Raw genomic sequence first — 20,057 nt, forward strand, 5'->3', positions numbered from 1 at the left:
ACATGTGTATGCATCCTAAGATAACAGATGGCTTTGAGAGAATGACAATAGATGGCACACACACACTCCTTATTTGCCTGTCACAAGGAGGCCATGAATCTTAGCCACAAAGAATACAAGCAGTCTTGGTTGACCACAGATAGATTTATGTACATCAATGTGGGATGCACAGGCAAAGTGCAGCATATGAGGAGTCTGAAGAAATTTGTTGGACAAGATGTCATATTCTCTCCAAATACCAGGCTTATCAAGGGCACATCAGCAACTGCTGTTATTTTAGACAAACTGTTCTACTGGCCTATCTCATGACAATAAGAAAATAGCATAAGTGTTTAACTTGTTCTCTGAGTGGTTGCAAGTGATGGTAGACTGTCTATTGGCAAAGCCTTTTGACTCATTTGGATACCAGCATGGTAAATACTGTCCATATTACGGTCTTCTGCTGTGTTGTGCAGAGCACACCTCTGAGATCTTTGACTAGGAATGGGTTGATTTCTAGGCCTGATACAGGTATCTAGAATGTGTACCTGTCACTGTCATCACTAGGGCTAGGTTAAGGGAAGCAAGGGAAATAAAACATGGATTATGTCCCAATCCTTGTGAGCTGTAAGGTGTCATACATACAGGAATATGATACTGGGTACTTTTCAGTTTGTATCAATTTGTTTCCTATTGGTTTTATGTGATGAAAAGCTACAGACACAATCTCCCGATTCCTGACTCTCCTTCTTTCCCAGTTTCACACATGTCAATGTGCAACACTAACACACATATTAACTAACACTAAAATACCAAATCCTGTATTAAAAAACCATTACAGACAACCCAGCTATCAGTAAGTAGAGTCTGCAAAAGATACAATCACATGTGCTTTGAATTGAAGTAACACCAAGTTGTGCAATTTCACTGATAAAAGAATTATCTGCTGTCTACCTGTTCTCTTTACACTTATGTTTGCATGAGGTAGAGAAAACAGGGAACACCTGTACTTTCCAAGAGTTAAGAGATTGGCTCATAGCTCATCTAACCCCAGAGATGTTCGGTGCCTGCAGAACATAGCAGCTCAATAGATGTAGCAGAGGTCTTTAACCTGGTAATCATATGAAACCACTCAGTCAATTCCTTCTGCTGCTTTCAGGGTGCAGACGCACAATGTAGTAGGGCATCTGTAAGAGGGCCGTAAGTGCATTCAGATTATGTGGTCAGCTGTCTGAGCTTGAGCACCATATATGCAGCCAGCATTGCTGGAGGCCCCAAGAGTGCATGCTTGCCTTAAACCATCCAATGTCCATTCTGAGATGATTAAAAGCAGTCCAGGCCCTGTGGGACAGCTGCCATCCTGACAGGCAGAAGCTTGGTGTTGGGGATGAAGTTCTTTAGCTGCACTTCTTGTGCAACATATTTCCTGCTCCACTGATGGGTGGTCCATGCTGTGACATGCCACTTGCAGATTTGATGAGCTTATCGGCCTGAGTGGAGACAGGTTCTGAGACTTCAGACAGTATTTGGTTTTGTGGCTTTCAGCTACTAGGCTGGAGTGCAAAGAACGGTCAGGATCTTGGGCTTTGAAGCCTAGGGCCAGGGTAGCAGCTTGTCTCCAGATGTAAGATGGGGAATGTCTGAAAGGACTGGATAATGCTCTACTATTACCAGTAAATAGTAATACCAGGCTTATAAAAAGCCCAAACTCCACACCTGTGCTGAAGAGTATGCAGATTAAAAATGATGTTATTTCAAGCCTAGGCTGTAACCCAGGGGCGGGCAAAATGCGGCCCGCGGGCTGCATGCGGCCCACCAAGCTGCTCTTATCCGGCCTGCGGGGCCCCTAAAAAATTTAGAAAATTAATATTTAGCTGCCCCTGGCTTCCTGTCATGCAGCCCTCAATGGCTTGCCAGAACTCAGTAAGCAGCCCTCCGCCCAAAATAATTGCCCATCCCTGCTGTAACCTATATCCTCAGCTGGAGAGCCACTCTCAAAGCACATATAAATGGTGGGATATTCATGGAGTAAAGTAGGGGTCGTGTTAGAAATTTCTACAAGAACCTAGGTTGAGCCTACACTAAAAACAAGAGCTAGTCAAAATTCAGAATGTGTTTTGCACGTAATTCCTAAAGATTTGGGAAATCTTTCGACTTCAGACCAGGAAAAAATTCCCAGTGGAAAATAATGGGCGGGGGGGGGGCTTGTGAAAATGTTCCATCTGGCCCAGCAGTAGTCCAATAGCTACCAGAAGTTAGGTGGTGGGACTAGTGGGGTATGACCTGCTGCAAAATTCAGGGTCTCTGGGCCCCAGTGGATATAGATGTCAGCATCAGGTAGGAGTGAGAAAGGGCTATGATGATACAGCCCTCACCCTGCTACTACACGACTGCTCCTGGCACTGGCCCCCTGCCACTGGTGTCAGTCCTACACCAGCAGTAGACCTGATGCTGCTGGCCTTCCACTTCTGGTCTGGGAAGAGCCCCTCGGTCAACCTTTTGGACCCAGGACAATTTTGACATTCTTGCTGTAAAACAGGAATAAAACTCCCAAACCCCGAGCTGGTTCAAGAGCCAAGGGTTTCTATTAAGAGATCTGCTGGTACTTTTATTTCAAGACAAAAGAGACTATTTCCGAGAACAAAAAGAAATGAGACAGAATGCTAAATATCTATATTTTCAGAAATTATCAATAGTTTGAGATGTCTCAGTTGGACACTCAAAGGTGGTCAACACACTTCTGAAAATTTTGGCCCCAATAGAAAAGTCAGCCCCAAAACAGACCAACTAAATTATTATTATTCTCAAATATGCAAATATTTAAAGTGCCCACTTGAAATACTTATTGAAAAACAAATTTGTATAAATTTCAAAGAACACCCCATATGAAGGTCTTATGAAATCAGACTAGCTAGTATTAGAATTTTAAATACTATTAAATTAAACTCATTAGGGATAGCTGTGTCCCTTTATGTATTTGTACAGGGTGCCGCATAAGAGAATTGTGATCAACTTACCTAACTGTCATTTTATACTGTATTTTCTTCACGCAACAAACCCCTAAATAAAACACATGCCTTGATTTTAGAAGGGAGAATGTACACAATGTTTTTTCAGAGTCTAGGTCAGCTGTGTGACATACATTAAAACCTAGTAGGAGTGTCCAGAAAGTGGCACCAGGAAATTACTGGTCCCAGCTGCCTCATGCAGACTCTCTCCTGGGAGAACACATTTCCTGGAATCTGCTGTATTTCTGGGAAGACTTAGTCACACAAGGCTGGACTCCAGACCCTTGTAAGGGCAGAAACAAGACTGTTAATTCCTTACTGTAAGTAGTTCTTTATATATGTTCTGATACATAAAGTGTTATTTCTACAGTGCAAGGTTCATCATGATACTACCACCAGCTCACTTGCCGCTTCAGCCACAAGCTACAGAGGTCAGCCAATAGGTGAAAAGGTTAACAGAGGAACCCACCATCATGGCAGCTATGTTGACAACTGCAAGGCATGCATAGTATCTCCACGCTTGCTGCTTTTCCAGCATAGAAAACAGCTTCTTTACTTAAAATATTCACCCGTTTTGTGGAACTGATTTTTTTGGGTGGGGAGGTGCATTTTATATGCGAGGAAATATGGTATTCAAATATTTTACATGCTTTCAAATATGACAAACATTCAAATAATTACTAGGTTAAGGTCTGAACTACTGGATATGTGCTTTACAAAGTTATCTGAAATCTAAAAGATTTTAAATGTTTTTAGCTTCTGAAGTAAATTCTCTCTCACCCTAGACAGTCCAAGTAATTACTATTAAAGATTAACAGAAACTATAGGTAAACTATATGCATCAGGTACTGAGTGTTCAGGAGACAAATGTCAACATATGACAAATGACATAACTTACACAATATATGTTCATGTATTTTCATTTCTTTTGTACTAGTTAGCAGAAAGCCATATAGTGATGGGAAGTATATGCAGATTTTATTCCCTGGGACAAATCCATTCCAAGGCATGCTAGTCAATTATTTCTGTACTTTTAATAATACTGCAAATGAAATAAACTCAGTTCAAGTTTAAAGAATAAGTAACTTATCTAATTTTCTCCATGTAGGGAATGCTTCCCTGAGGAATTCCAGCAATACCAAATGAAATCATTAGTGAAGGGAATAAGGAATAATGCCCAAAAAACCCAAATTACCAGTGACTATTTTTAGTGAGGTCTGGAAGCAGTCTTTAATTGGTCAGAACTTCTGGAGAGGCTCACTGTACTCTAAAACTTTAGATTCATTTAATATAAAGACCAGATAAACAACATATCCTGTTTCCTGTGTATAAAATATAAGAAACACAAACAAGAAGATAGGAGTCCCTTATGGATTTACAGAATTGCATTTTTTAACATTGCTAAATTGATTGTTCTACCTCCAGTGTACTAGTTGCAAGGACTTGCTTTTTTGTTGTGTATTTCCTTCAAAGTTACAACAAATAAAATTAAGACTTACAACAAAATTCATATATGCAATCTGAGTATGTGCAAAAGACATAATTGGAACACATTTTATAACAACATCACACTGGTTGGATTCCAAAACCTTGATTTGAGGTAACTTCATAAGGTATTCAGTAAGATATGCAACAGCGCATTGCATATTTAAGTGCAACACACATTTTCCAAGTATACAGAGTATATGGCAACCATTTTACTATTGCACTTGAAGGTTAAGCATTGATTTAATTTGTTGCGTCATCCCTTTTTAGGGGGATTATCTGAAGCTCTTTGGCTATTCTCTCCCCAAGGGTTTGGCTACTTGCAGCAATTATTCTTCGTGACATCAAATCAAAAGGTCCACCTATAAAATAATTTAACAATTAATTGGTTTGTAATGTTAGAATATACATTTTGACAAAAACAAGTATTAAGAATATTTTTTTTAAAAAAGAGCAACTTATAGCCTGGCAGAGTGGGTGTGTGCATGTATGTATGTATATGTAGCCATTGATATAGGTATCTAGAAATCTACAGCATATCAAAAAAGTTCTTTTAAATCCTAATTCTCAAGGGTAACAATGTAAAAGAAAAATCCTGTGGCTAGAAAGAAACAGAGCTCTAATTTGAGTTGCTTTACATTCAGCATCACCCAACAACAGAAACCTTGTACAGGAAAGACTGCATAAGAGAAGCTACAGGCATTTAATAAGTTACATTAGAAAACAACATCTATCTATGTTTGGAATAACAGAAGATGGATTTGGTGACAAATTATTAACATAAATGTAAAAACACAACCACCTTATTCCTATACCATCTTTAGGACAAGTCTTTAGTCCAATACAAATCCTGAGAACAGGCAAGCAGGATGCAGAAGAAAATTGGGTTTGGGTGAGGGGTGCCTTCCAGTGAGTTGGCAAAGAGCTATTTCACTGAGGCTGCTTCCCCTAATTTGGCCCTACTCTGGAGACAAGACTAGCAGAACTCATCCCCGAGATCCACACTACGTACGGAATAGTTGATTGCATGACAATGCAAGTGGAGGTCTATTAAATCTTACTAAACCATCCTCCATTTTCTTTGGAATTTCCTATTATCATCATTAACCCAATTACAAAAGTGACTTACAATCTATGGCAGTCAAATAAACAACCTATTTCACTTTGGCATCATTGAAGAATTGTTGTTACTGTTATGGCACAAATGCAGCCTAAATATTTAGGATTGATTCCTATCCCTGGAAACTGTACATAGCTCTCAGTAATTTCTGTTGTGTAGCAGGTAGGGAAGTAGGTTCTTCCCCATGCCTAGTCCATGAACTGTTCAAACAGTTGTTTCAGTGGGAATGGACAACCTACAGTCCTCTGTTAGCCCAATGACTTGCTCTCAGAATAATGAGTATAGATCCTAACACTATCAAAGATTTAGGTTATGGTAATATCCCATTTGAACCAAATTCAGTGACTATGGCAGTGGGCTCAAAGTCTAGCCCACTCCACTGGATCCTGACTGAAGGCTCTGATTGCACAGACACCACCACCCACAACACACAACTTCCTGGACTGCTTCCTACCACAGTTCTTGGGCAGCTCAGGATTCTGTTCCTCACACTCAGGGCTACAGATCAGGCACATCTACATGTGCTTTTAAAAGCGAAGCAATAAGCTCCAGCACAATTGCTCCCCAGAGCCACATTTACACATGCACCCAGGAACCACAGCATGCTGAGCTGGGTTAGAGCAGCCCTGGCTGGCAAGGGGTGGGCAGGATCAGCCTGCCAGCCATGGTCTGACCCAGCTCAGCAGAAAAGCTAGCTGAGGCACAAGGGTGTTCCAGTGTGGGACTAGCAAGCAGGCAGCCCCCACACTGAAGCATCCTTGTGTCCCAGCCAGCTGTGTCAGCATCTACATGTGCACTGCTGCAAAGTAACAATCTCTGCAGCAGAGTAGTACTTTTAAATACAAGTACTTAAAAATACTACCCTCAATACAAGTACAGGAGACCCTTGCCATTCATGGGGGATACATTCCAGAGATCCCCGTGAATAGCGAAATCTGTGAATACTGACGGGGCTCCCCCCCAGGCCCCATAGCCACCCCCTGCTCTCCTGCAGTGCCTGGGGACTGACCCGTCCCCTCCCCTGAGCACTGCCGCAACTGCCTCTGGGGGAGAAGATGCCGCCGCCACCTCCCTCCATGTCCCTGGCACTTGCTCTCTGCCTGCCTTCCGGCTCTGCCCTCCCCCTGCGAATATTTGAATCCGCAAACCCAGAGTTCGTGAATAGCAAGGGTTTTCTGTATTTACAAGTACTACCCTGCTATGGAGTGAATTAGTTTCCTGAGGCCTAATAGGGCTACACATGTAGACATGAGACTTTTACTCCATGGTAAACAACTCATATAGATGCAGCCACTGAGGAGAAAAAGTACCAACCCATCTGAACCGTCCTTACAGCCTCTCACCTGAATCAGTCATGTCACTGGGAGCTATGCAGCAACACTCTCCATGTCCCAGAGCAGTGGTGGCCAACCTTTTTCACTGGTGACAAATTAAACCCCACACTCTCCCTGAACTCCACAGCTATCTGTTGCTCTGCTTTATGCTCCCTACCTGACTGCCACACCCAGGGGCTGCCTGTGTTATATGTAGCATGCAGGTTGCCCATCATGCCACTAGAGTTTCTGCCTCCTCAATAATTTTGGCTGGATTAACATCCTTCCCAGGTTCACTGCTATTATAGACCCAAAAAGGGGGCAGAAGTCGGGCCACAAAATGTTAAACCCCCTCCACCAAGGATACAGTAGTTCTCTACATTCTCCAAATGGGATTCAGCAATCCCCTTTCACAACTGGTATCTGATGGGAGTATAACTGGCACTGGGTGGAGAGGAAGGGAGTGGGATGAAGTTACTTGTACCTAAAGGTGAATGGGGGCTGATATTTGCCAGAGGGTTTGCTCTTAACACATACCAGGCAGGGAAGCAGGAGTGAGTGGTGTTGTGCGACATTTTCTAGTTTTGGGGTGTCATTTAGGTAAATTACTGTTGTTTGTTATTTCTTGTAAACCACTCTGAGCCTTTCTGGATAGAGCACAATATAAATCTACACAACATGTGTAGTAGGGCAGGGGGGACACACTGAAAGTCTCACTGATCTCATTTTAGCTATATTTATTTTTCTACCAGACAAACAGGAAAAAAAAGGGAGGGGGAGGGAGAGTTCCCAAACTCCCATGAAAAAAGAACCTTTCAGTTTGCTTTGTTTTACCTGATACATCTAGCAGCACGCCGCCTGCTTCAGTAATAATGATTCCAGCTCCTGCCATGTCCCAGCAATGTATGCCCATCTCATAATATGCATCAGCTCCACCAGTTGCCACAAGGCACATGTTTACAGCTGCTGTACCAACAGCTCTAATCCTAAGAGACAAACACACTATTAAAGTGAGAGTACTTTACAGAAATACTAGAATATTAACAATTTACCCACTGGGTGGACAAGGTGTGCAGTTAGAACAGCAAACTAGTGCTACTGTGAAGGAATGCTGCAGTGAGAAATAAGCCAATATGCATCTGTGTTTACTTCTGTTTTAACTGTGAACAAATCTATAAGTATGCGTCACCCAATTTCAGCTAACTTAGTTAAAAAGACATAATTAAAAATACTGAACGTGGATAAAAAATCATTTTCATAAATTGTATTAATGAAATCAAATTTTTCTTTTTATGGTGAAGATGTGAAGTGAGTTACAATAACTGAAGATAAACATTGATAAAAATATCCAGCTTAGAAAAAAAAAGTAGTCTCCTTCATTTCTTGGGTGCTAGTCTGCATGCAATATGCATTATTTGCCTTGTAAGAGATTTTAACTCTCTTTTTAATTTAACACTGGATGCAGCTTTGACATCTGCAAAAAATCTAAATGTAATGCTCAATTAAAAAATACTCCTTAGTTCAGCAAAACTATTACAGACCTTTGTTCAGACTTACAAAAGTTATATTAAATCACAAGACAGCCAACTTTAAATCACATTTTCCCATTTAAAAATATGGTAAAATGGAATTAAGTTAACTTATTTTCCTTCCTAAAATCATGTTTGGTGCTAAGTAGAACACTAAAAAAATAAGAGCATCTTACCCATGAACAGGAATACCGAGCAGCTTTTCCATGTTAGACAGAACAGTTTTTAAAACCTCTGGATCACGGTTTGATCCCAGTTCTGTTACTAAAAGGGATTTTGTAATATCTGAAAAAAGACAAACTGACTTTTTTCAACAGTTTTACATAAAGACAATAAAAAGGCATTCATAGTTATTGTAACCATTTATCTGGCATGTTGTCCTGCGTACCATGTAAATTTGGAGCAATACATTTTCTTAATGTGGATATTACAGGAAGAACACGGCAAAAAAAAAAAAAGACACTGTCCAGCTTCATTCTGCGTATACATTCACTGGGGAGAGTTATATGATAAAACACAATTCTATAAGCATTAACATATTTTCAAATCTTGAAGCCCACAGTCCAGCACAGTTAAACATGAATTATCTTTGTTCAGGTTAATAAGCAAGTAAACAGTGAGATACTACTACTACTACTAAAAAGTATTCAAGTCCACAGTTTAAATACTTTGCCAGTTAAGCTGTAATACAGTTAGTTTTTTGAGAGATTTGTTACTGTTTCTGAACATTACAGTTTCAAATAGGCAGGAAATAAATTCCCCAAATGGCTGAATCTTATTTTTTATTTTTCAACTCTAAAGAAAACCCAGAACACAACCCCTTACCTCAGTGGGCATTTTCCTAAGATAAAACCAAATCTTTATTTGTTAAAAATCATACTATCAGTAAAATATTCACCTTTTCCAAAATTTAATTTAAAAAAAATCTGTCAGTAACTAAAATGTAAGCTACCATTCTTGTCACTCCTGTCTGACAGAGAATCTGCTCAGTACAACTTACCTTCTTGACCTGATACTTGAAGCTTCTGGCCATTGCAAAATGCACCTTTTCCTTTCCTGCCAGTGTACATTTTGTCTTCTACACAACTGTATACAATTCCAAATTCCATCTGAAAGCAGAAAGAATGAGTCTTTTTCTCTTTTTAGCTGATGTGGAAATACAGATCTTGTATAAAGATGTTATGAATTAGATTATCTCTGTTGGACGTTAAGTAATAAAGAGATAAATTTACCTTTTTGTTTACACTGAAGCCAATTGAAACAGCCACAAATGGAAACCTTAAAAAAAGCATTTTACTAATTATAGTTCATTATTACTATATGTATTTACAATTTCTGTTAAATGCAGATGGAGTATAAATAAAGATGGGCAAAAACATACAAACCAGAACAGGATGCTCCCAGAATTTCTCTCCTGGGACCCAAGTATACTCAATGTCAATTATAACTGCGGATAGCTTATAGTTCAAAAGGAAGGATGGAGTACTGTTAGGTTAATAGGCTCAGGCAAATGGGTGCTTTAGTTTAATTCTATACAAAAGAGGTTATAAATTACTGGTCTCTCAAGTCTTGCCAATCGCTGCTTTCATTCTGTAATCATTATACCTGAAAGAATAATACTGTGTAGAAATATGCTATTCTAGTTAAATTCAACTAGTCAGAGAGTCACTAGACTTGACTAGTTATATAATACTGTTTCTAGTCATGTACAAGGAAGATATCCAAGATGGATTCATTGAATGCATCTATTGCAAAAGAGATTTAAAACTGTAACTTTGCTTATTCCAGGGTCAGAAGAGGAAGTCTAGTTTGTTTACCAGTTTAGACAGTAACTAGAAATAAATTTTAAAAAATGGACCTGTGTACAAAATTAGTAGTTCCATCAATAGGGTCAATGATCCATGTAGGATTATCTGTCAAGGTGCTGCCTTCTCCTGCTGCGACAGATTCTTCCCCAATGAAACTACAAGACAAAATACAGAAAAGACATAAACAAACTATGAAGACAAATAAATTTAGCATAGCACTTTGAACACAGTTATTTTTGAGGCAACTGACCTCTACCATTCTTAAAAGAAAGCCAGATGCAATGCCATAATTTTCAGATTATTGGTAGAAGAATTAAGCAGCAATTTTTGACGTGAAATTAAAGTGAAAATAAATAAATTGCAACTGGCATCTAAAGGAAGCTAATGATGACATCTGTGATCACATAAAATGTGTCTATTCTTTATTATTAGTTCAAAGCCGGAATTTTTTAGACATTAGATTTTCTCATTGAAACAGTCTTTTTCAAATAACTAGTGTCATACATAAGCAGTTTGAATAAAAGGGCACAATACTACTTGTACTTAAATCTATTTTAAGTAAGTTTCAGTTTATTCTGCTGTCAAGTGCTTTTTGATTTTTACTTTTCTGAACTGCAGGATAGAATGGACAAACCAGGTAGAATTTTCTTATTACCAGTCTATAGGATGTAGTTATTTTATATATAACCTTTTATCAGTGTGTAGAAATAAAACACATCTTTTCTACATAGACAGGCAGACTGCTACTATTAGTGAAAGAAAGAAAGAAAGAAACAAACAAACAAACAAAAAAACCCAGAAAAACCCCAAAGCCTTACCCAATACCAAATGAACAAAAACCAAATCAGGTACGAGATCCTGAGACTACTACACACAGATTTTTAAACAGTAAAATAAAACCATCTCATTAAGCATTTGCTTATTTCAACATTTTAAACAGATTTAGATCAATAGGCAACTTAATTGCTAATACATCAGGGCTATATTATCTAGATTATCAAATTTAAAAGAATGAGTTAATGATTATAAGGATGAATAGAAAATTTTATCAAACTTATATGAAAACTAATAAACATAAGCAATAAACCAAACTGGGGTACTTGGGAGCTGAGTTAGGCAAAATATACTATTTCTTGGGATGGAAATTTTATATCTTTCTGAAGAAGTCAGAAGATTGATAGATAAAGGATCTGTAGAGATCATCCATCATACAAGATCGGAAGGACTCACCCTATTCCAGAACTATACCACATTTGTAAACTGAAAGTGAATTACAGTTAGAAAATCAGAAAAATTTGAATAAAATTTGCACGAAGTACACTTTAGATATTCACCATACTGAAGTTCAAGTTATCCTGTAACCTCCTGGCAGCCTCAGAGCTGAACTTCACTGAATACACATCAGATTCCATATTCTATTCCAGGGGTAGGCAACGTTTTTTGGCTGGAGTGCCGAAAAATACACAATGCCTACCTTGGAAGGTGCCGGAGTGCCGGCATGCCAGAAAAACAAAATGAAGGGAGGGGGTACAGGATGCCCTGCTCGTGCCCCCTGCCCCTCAGCTCTGCTCGTACCCCTGCTGCCCCTGCCCCTCAGGCCTGCTGCCCCTTGCCCCCCAGCCCAGGCTCCGTGGCTATCAGCAGCTACCCAGAACCTGGACCAGCTGCAGCCAGGAGGCTGCAAACAGCTGCTGCCTCCCAGACCCAGCCTCCAGGGAAGGAGCAGATACCTCAGGCTCCAGGGAGACAGCAGATACCAGCGATGCTCCCCACTGTACAGCCCTCACACACGCTGCACTCCCGGCCCTGCTGCCCTCCCAAGCGCAGCGTGTGCAACCCAGTGTGGCAGAGTACAGAAGGACCGCACAGGGAAGCTGTTTGCACAAAGGGCCCCGTCCCCATCCTGATGCTGCTGACAGCCCAGGCCCAGCAGCAGCACTGGGCTGGGGCTGGCAGTGGTCCTGGCTGGAGCCAAGCTCACCGGCAGCACGTGGCTGGGGCTGGGGCCCTCTGCAGCACCAAGATGGGCCCTGGCACTGGGCTCATCCCAATGCTGCAGACAGCTGTGGTGCTGGGCTGGGGCAGGAGGTGGAAGTGCCGGGCAGGGCCTGGCCCGGCAGCAGCACATGGCTGGGGCTGAGACCGCCAGCAGCGCCAGGATGGGGCCCCAGCCTCCTCCCGGTGGTGCCGATCACCCTGGCCCAGCAGCGGTGGCGGAGGTGCCGACCAGGGCCAGGCCCACCAGTAGCACCGAGATGGGCCCGGGCCCCAACCTTATCCTGGCACTGCAGATGGCCCTGGCTCAACAGCGGCGCTGGGCTGAGGCAGGTGGTGGAGGTGCTGGGCAGGGCCCAGCCCGGTGGCAGCATGTGGCTGGGGCTGGGCCTGCCGGCAGTGCCAGGATGGGACCCTGGCTTCATCCTGGCACTGCCGATCACCCCAGCCCAGCAGTGGTGGTGGAGGTGCCGGCCAGGGCTGGGCCCGCCAGCAGCGCATAGCCAGAGCTGTCGGCAGCGCCGAGATGGGCCCAGGACCCAACCTCATCCTGGCACTGCTGACGGCCCCAGCCTAGCAGCGGCACTGGGCTGGGGCAGGAAGAGGCAGTGAAGGTGCCGGCTGGGGCCGGGCCCGCTGGCTGCACGTGGCTGAGCCTGCCGGCAGCACCAGGATGGGGCCGGGGCCTGCACAGGTCCACAGGCCTGGGCCCCGGCCTCATCCCAGTGCTGCCAACAGCCCTGGCCCAGTGGTGGCAGTTTTTCCAGCCGGCCCTGCCAACAGCACATAGCTGGGGCTGTCTGTAGAACTGGGATGAGGCCAGGTCCTGTGCAGGTCTGTGGCCCCAGCCACATCCCAACGCTGCTGACGACCCCGTACCGACTGGGCCCGGGGCCCGTGGCAGCAGTGGTGCCGGCTGGGGCCTGCCGGCAGCACGTGGCCAGCAGCACAGGGTTGGGACTGGGGCCAGGGGCTCTAACCTGGCTGGGGTTGGTGGTGTTCCAGGGCTGGGGTCCAGCAGTGGCAAGGGTCATCAGCAGCACAAGGCTGTTCCCAGGCAGCCGTGTGCTGCTCAATCTGGGCATGCCTCTTCCCGCCCCTTGGGGCGAGAAGCAGCCTGCATGCCAATAAAAACCATGCCGTATGCCATGTTGGGCACACATGCCATAGGTTGCCGACCCCTGTTCTATTCCTTTGGTCACTACTTTCGAACAGAGCATTTTTAATACCAACAGAAGTTATACCTGTGAGAAGGATATTTTTCTTTTACTGCAGAAATAATCATTTGTTCCACTTTTTGATCTGTAACAGTTACCAGATCTGCTGGGGAGCTTTTAGTCATAATAGATATTTCTTTTTTCAGTGCTTCACGGACAACCTGAAAAGAAAATTATTTTTTAAAATAAAACTGGAACACACTAGATATTCTATTTACACACAAAAACTCAAAACAATGATGCTCTCTTCAATTTATTACAATTTGTCTTGTATGCAAAGACACAAACAAAATCAGTGACAAATCCTGAATTAGAAAACATGAACTTAGGGCTCTCCACCCTCCAATCTACACCATAATCCTGGTAAACTTACATATGTAGTTTAGGTGCTTCACAAAAAGTCCCATTTGAGAATGAAACCTTGCGCACCTCTATTTCGTTAGAATTTTTCAAAATTGACACTCTAATAATAGTGTAGTAATTTACAATAATACTACAATGCTGAATAAAAATGCTTAAATCTGTATTCCAGGGCAGACAATGTATATCTGACTGCAGCCAATGCAAGACGAGCAGGAATAAGAATTTATGCCTCTGGACCAAAAAAAACACATCTAAGGGCCCTGAGCAGAAACGAGACAATTAAAAAAAAAAAAAAGTTTAATGAAATGATTGAAGCAACTTAATGAAATTCTGAAAACTGCATGGCTCTTTGGGTTACAGCTGATATACTGTAAGACTAAAGGTAGTAAGCAAAGATCTGGCCATCGTTATAACTAGAGATCTGGCTCTTTTTTTAGTCTACTGTAACGTCAGACTACAGTCATCTACACTAATGTTTCCAAACTGAGACCTGGAACACACTTTTTTCCTGAATTAAAACCGGTGGAAAATTTCACTCTTACACCCAAAAAGTTGTGTGCACCACACAGTTTTTTCCCCCAAAACATGTAACATTTCATTCCCAGGCTAGACCAGTGCTGAGGAGTACTGCTGAAAAAATAACTCCATTATTTTTCTGAATTTGCTTCACCCAGCTGAAAATCACTAACAAATTCAAATTCAGGTAAGATATGGAGGGGGGCCTTGAGAGTAAATAAATTGAGAATTACTGATCCAGCTGGTGCCACTTAAGGTTGGTGGGAGAAGGATCTAACACTGCTACAACCTGTTCTTTCCACTGTCTGTCCCCTGGTCTGTATTTCAGAGGGCAAGGGCAGCCCCTGCTACTAAGGCTGCTCATGCAGGGTCTCACATGCTGGCAATGACACCTATGGCCTTTTCTGCTATCCCCAGAAGCAGAGGAGGAGTGGAGGGGACCAGCCAGGCTTCAAAGCACAGCTCCATCTCTGGGTCCTCCCACCTGCCCATTCACAGAAGAGCGTGCTACTGGAAGCATGGTGGTGGCCAACACAGGGGCTGCCTCAGGCTGTGGAAGGGCAGGGAAGGCAGCTGCAACAGCAGTACCTAGAGGAGCAATTGCAGGCACAGCTGAAGTAACTGGGGCAGGACCAGGGTGCCAGATGGGAGAAGAGAGCATTTACCTTTACACATGCGGGGATCCCATAGCATACTTCCTCTCTGCACTAATGTGCCATAGCACAACCTTTGGGAACCACTGATCTACACTAAGGGAGAGAAACTTGATAAGGAGGGATGGATAGAGACTTATACAACTTGTTTACACAGGGCAAAGAGGAGAGATAAGAGGCTGTGAAAGGACTTCTGGAAAGACTGTCAGCCTTTAGGCAGAAGATCAAAGTGCTGCAAGAGAAAGGTGAGAGATACTGCTTTCCTCCTTTAAAGTGCTCTTGTTGCAAGCCAGAGACAAAATACAAATCGTGGCTAGACAATGACCCAAAAAGTCACATATTTTTTCTTCTAAATTATCCCAGCTGAGAAACTGGAGAGAGAATTTTGAACTCAACACTTCACTCTGCCATGAAAGATGCATAACAATTCATATTTTTGACAAAATACAGGTAGAACATTTGGCCAGGCTTAAAAGCAAAATTTCTCTAAAAAGCCTATCTGAGTTTTCAAGAAATATTATGTAACATATATAGAGTCTCTTACCTCTCCAGCTTTTCTTGCTAAAGTGACTGCATAATCCATGCATTCTTGCCAAGGATCAGCCATCTTCTTTTAGATAAAGAGCCTATTTAGTAGATATATAAATATAAAAGCTTATTTAGAAAGTTTTGCACGTCCTCAAATCGTTGACTAATGGACTACTGTTCTCCTTATTTTTAATTACGGCGTTCCATATCTGCTGGCATTTACATATACTAACAGTGAAAAGTTATCCTGTCTCCATCATGGATGAACTCCTGGAAAACAGTCTAAAGATGTGCCTTGCCTATAGAATTGCTTACTATATCTGTGGTAAAAGCACACTAAAATAGTGCTAAAGCATTAATCGACATAGGTCCTGTGTCTTACAAAAAGCATACTAAGTGCTTAACTTTATGCATTGAGAAGAGTCTGATTGTAGTCACTGACCTCAGGGTGATCACTTCGGAGTCTGCAAATTTAAATACACGCACACATTTTTGTAGGATCAATGCCAAACCATTGTCATGGAGACCACATCTTTAAAGACACTGTACAACTCTGAGGCTGCCAGTTAAAGATTAGGATCTTCACTATAATTTGCTTTGGATGGAAGCTTGCCAGACAATTTAGGATATTTTTAAATCAAGTGTGGTTTTAAACTACTTTAGACATTTTAAAATTAGAGGCTAGTGAAACTAGGACCGGCTCTGATGCAGTAATTTATTCCACACGCACAGGTTTTCCACAACTAAATAAGTTGCTCTGGATAAATAAACAACAAAAAGTTACTATCACTTCAGAACATACATGATTTACTTCAGTCTCAAGATACTTCCCTCCCTGTAAGTATATATTACTTAGCACTCACTGTATTAGGTATATCTCTGCATGCACTAGCATTGCTGTACTATGTATTTTTGGATAAACAGTGTTTTTTTACTATGGCTGGTTTATGACATCCTAAAATATGTGAATGAAAGGATCCTTGTGTATTCCTGAAGGAAACTTTTTTTTTGTGCAAGTGGCTAAAGAAAATGGCAGTGCTGATCATTCAAAGGCCCTGTGGATCAGGGTGCTCAACTTCCAGCCGGGAGGCCAAACACAGACCATGACCATGCTGCATCTGGCTCCCAGGGCTCCCCACAGGTCAGGAAATTTGGTTGGCAGGGGAGCAGTGGCCAGATACAGTCAACTTCCCCACTGCCAAATTCCCAAACGTCAAGTCCTGAATGCCCAGTTAGAGCCAGGTCATGTTTCCTTCCCCCTGCGCTGCCAGGTCTTGCCCTCTTTTCCACCCATGGGGCTGGTTTGGATCCAGACCACTCCCCCTCCCCTTGCCGGGCTGAGCCGTCCCCCTTTCAAGCTCCCCCGCCCCCACATGCAGGGCTGCCCTTCCCCCTCCTGGTAGCTGGATGATGCCCACCGTGCGGGCCCCATGCACAGGGCTGCAGCCACCCTCTGGTCTGCGGTATGAACAGGCGCTGCTCGTTAGGTCTCATTAGTGGGGGGAGGGGGGTTGCACCCGGCCGTGTCCCCTGCACCAGAGACGGCGCCAGACGGATTCTGTCCAGAAAGAGGAGGATCAGACAACCCCGCCGGGCTGCGAGGCGCCGCAACACACGGACACAGCCCCGTTACCCCATGACCTCCTCCCGCCCGGATACGGATGACGGCGAAGGCTGGCCGGCCCCCCGGGAGTGTGCGGGGGAGGGGGCAACCCGCACGCAGCATCCTCGGGGCCAGTGCGCAGGCATAAATCGGTAACCCCAACTCCTACCCGCAGTGCCGGCCGCACCTGCTGGCTTCTTCTGTCTCCCGCTCGAGCACCCGCGGGCACGCATGCGCCGCAGCCGTCAGCACCCCCTACAGAGCACCGGCGGGGGCGGGAGATGTCCTTCATGGCGGATGGCAGGGGCGGTGCGTAGCTGTTACGTACACGTGACGTAATATTGTTGCAAGGTTACGCTGCTCTCTCCTGCCCTAGGACACTGGTGGCCATGAGCTAGCGCGTGCGGTCGTCTCCCCGCCAGCTGGGGCTGAGCCGGGACCGGGCGGACCGACGGGCGGCTTCCGCCTCTTCGCAGCCCTGGGGAAGGTTTCCTTCATCTGCCTGCTCCACCCCGGGGACGTTGGTTTTTGGGTTGCTGCGAGCCTGGAAACCTCCGTCCGGGTTGCTGCCCGGGGACCTGCAGCGCCGCTCTGGGTCTGCTGGCTGCACGTGTCCCTTGGGAGCATGAGCTGGAGAAGAGGGCACCGCAGCATAGAGCCGCAGGGCAATAGGTTAGTCTGGTGGCTCCCACCCTTTTTTGGACCAGAACCCACTTGCAAACACTAGCGGCCAATCCCGACCCAGTGCCCCGCAGTCCTGGCCTGCTGCCCCCTGCCCCCGCCCCCGGTGTTTTGGCCGGGGGGTGGTGCCTAAGAAGCCCCTCGCAGAGTCAAGGGAAAAGCTATGGCTTCTCAGTTTTTCTCCTTTAAAATCAGGCAAAAAGAAGTTTCTCACATTTTTCTCCTTCAAAGGAGAATCCATGTTTAAAGTTTGTGGATCCATTTTTAGTTTATTCATGAGGCTTTCATATATTCTTGCAACCCACTTTTGGATCGTGACCCACAGAGTGAGAAACGCTGATGTAGGCGTTAACTGTTGCATCTCATGCAAAACTAAGGAAGTGATACTCCCACTGTTCTCCACACTGGTGAGACTGCAGCCAGAGGACTGCGTCCAGTTCTGGGTGCCAGTCTTCAACAAGGATGTGGAAAAAACTTGAAAGCGTCCAGAGAAGAGTCACCCATGTGATCAGGGACTTGCAAGACCAGCCATAGGAGGAGAGGCTGAGGGACTTTGGCTTCTTCAGCCTACAGAAGAGAAGGCTGAGAGGGGACTTGGTAGCAGCTTACCGCTACATCGGGGAGCACATCAAGAACTCAGTAAACAGCTGTTTCATAGTTTCATAGATTTAGGGTCGGAAGGGACCTAGTAGATCTTCTAGCCCGACCCCCCACCAGGGCGGGAGAACAACAAAACCCCAAAACAAAAACAGGACTCAAATGAGTCCAGCCAGGTAGGCATCCAGCCTCTTCTTAAAGACCCCCAGGGTAGGGGCCAGCACCACTTCCCTTGGAAGTTGGTTCCAGCTCCTAGCCGCCCTAACTGTGAAGTAGTTTTTGCGGATGTCCAATCTATACCTCCTCTCCATCAACTTGTGCCCATTACTCCTTGTTATGCCAGCGGGCGCTAGGGGAAACAGCGTCTCCCCCAAACCCTTCTGGTCCCCCCTAGTGAGTCTATAGACGGTCACCAGGTCCCCCCTCAGCCTTCTCTTGTGGAGGCTGAATAGGTTCAGGTCCGGCAGTCTCTCACTGTAGGGTCTGCCCTGTTCACCAGGGCACCCCTGGGGAAGACCAGGAGCAATGGATAAAGACTCCTGGAAGGCTGCTTCAGGCTCAGTTCCAGGAAAAAACTTTCAGTTAGGGGGTCCAGACTGGAATAAACTCCCTCCAGTGGTGGTGCAATCACCTACCCTAGAAATATTCAAAAAGACTGTACAGTCACCTCACTGGGGTCTCTTGATCCCAGTTGTCTTTTACTGCCTGGTGCAGGGGGACTAGACCTGATGATCTACAAGGTCCCTTCCAGCCCCTAACAATCTATGGATTTAGTCCAAGCTCCTGTTTAAGGCAGGAAAGGTCTTGTGCCCCCTATAGGTATCAAACCTGTCACTTTGGCCTTATTCAGCTAGTAAAGATGTCCAAGAAGTGCAAGTTTGTGGCTGATGGCATTTTCAAAGTGGAGCTGAGCCAGTTTCTGATTCGTGAACTGGCCACAGATGAGGTCAGAGTAAATCCACCCAGGACTGAAATGATCATCCTGGCTACCAGAACTCACAAGATTCTGGATGAAAAAGACCGCTGTGCCAGTGAGGTTTTGCTTCCCGGCAGGAAGTGTTGAGCTCCATGCTGAGGTGGCCAGAAGAGATCTGTGTGCTGTTGCCCAAGCAGTTGCCGTGTTACAAACTTCTGGGAGGCTTAGCAGTGCGCAGAGCCTGCTGTGCTGTCCGCTTCATCATAGAGAGTAGTGCTGAGGGTTGTGAGGTAGTTGTCTGGCAAACTCGGGGGCCAGTGAGCCAAGTTCGTGAAGTTTGTGAAGACCCTGTAAACCACTGTCAATACAACCATGCACCACATCCTTCTCAGGCAGGGTGCATTGGGTATTAAATTAAGATCATGCTGCCTTGGGACCCAAATGGGAAGATTGGCCCCAAAAAGCCCCTGCCAGACCACACTGGCATTGTGAAATGCAAAGAAGAGATCTCGCCCACCACATCCATCTCAGAGCATAGATTCATAGATTAAGGGTCAGAAGGGACCTAGTAGATATTCTAGCCCGACCCCCCGCCAGGGCGGGAGAACAACAAAAAACCCCAAAAAGAGAAACGGGACTCAAATGAGTCCAGCCAGGTAGGCATCCAGCCTCTTCTTAAAGACCCCCAGGGTAGGGGCCAGCACCACTTCCCTTGGAAGTTGGTTCCAGCTCCTAGCCGCCCTAAC

The 20,057-nt window shown here is 44.5% G+C and overlaps 1 protein-coding gene and 1 pseudogene across 2 annotated transcripts; one reads left to right on the top strand and one right to left on the bottom strand.

Moving 5' to 3' along the window:
* Nucleotides 1-2,545: 2,545 nt before the first annotated feature.
* On the bottom strand, nucleotides 2,546-17,373 carry IMPA1 (inositol monophosphatase 1). 2 transcript variants are annotated; one of them, XM_019527849.1, is made up of 9 exons: nucleotides 17,287-17,373; nucleotides 15,531-15,612; nucleotides 13,482-13,615; nucleotides 10,293-10,397; nucleotides 9,667-9,712; nucleotides 9,435-9,543; nucleotides 8,611-8,719; nucleotides 7,740-7,891; nucleotides 2,546-4,834 (listed from the first exon to the last, which is right to left on the bottom strand). In XM_019527849.1, exons 2-9 carry the CDS (start codon nucleotides 15,591-15,593, stop codon nucleotides 4,716-4,718), a joined length of 837 nt encoding a protein of 278 aa, XP_019383394.1. In that variant the 5' UTR covers nucleotides 15,594-15,612; nucleotides 17,287-17,373; the 3' UTR covers nucleotides 2,546-4,715. The 2 variants fall into 2 exon arrangements, with proteins under 2 accessions (XP_019383394.1, XP_019383393.1); XM_019527848.1 differs by having other exon boundaries at nucleotides 7,740-7,903.
* A 1,860-nt stretch (nucleotides 17,374-19,233) lies between these two features.
* On the top strand, nucleotides 19,234-19,862 carry LOC109298892 (annotated as a pseudogene).
* Nucleotides 19,863-20,057: the final 195 nt, after the last annotated feature.

This window comes from Gavialis gangeticus, unplaced genomic scaffold (assembly GCF_001723915.1).
Source record: "Gavialis gangeticus isolate Ggan-Ray unplaced genomic scaffold, GavGan_comp1, whole genome shotgun sequence".
Lineage (NCBI taxonomy): Eukaryota > Metazoa > Chordata > Crocodylia > Gavialidae > Gavialis > Gavialis gangeticus.

Bases quoted from the DNA above. Each gene is read 5' to 3' on its own strand.
- IMPA1 (XM_019527848.1), bottom strand. From the start codon at position 15,593: ATGGCTGATCCTTGGCAAGAATGCATGGATTATGCAGTCACTTTAGCA. The intron at 13,616-15,530 runs GTAAGAGACTCT...TTTTCTTTTCAG, and splicing joins TAGCAAGAAAAGCTGGAGAG to GTTGTCCGTGAAGCACTGAA. The intron at 7,904-8,610 runs GTAAGATGCTCT...TTTAATAGTGTG, and splicing joins CTCGGTATTCCTGTTCATGG to TTTGTCTCTTAGGATTAGAG.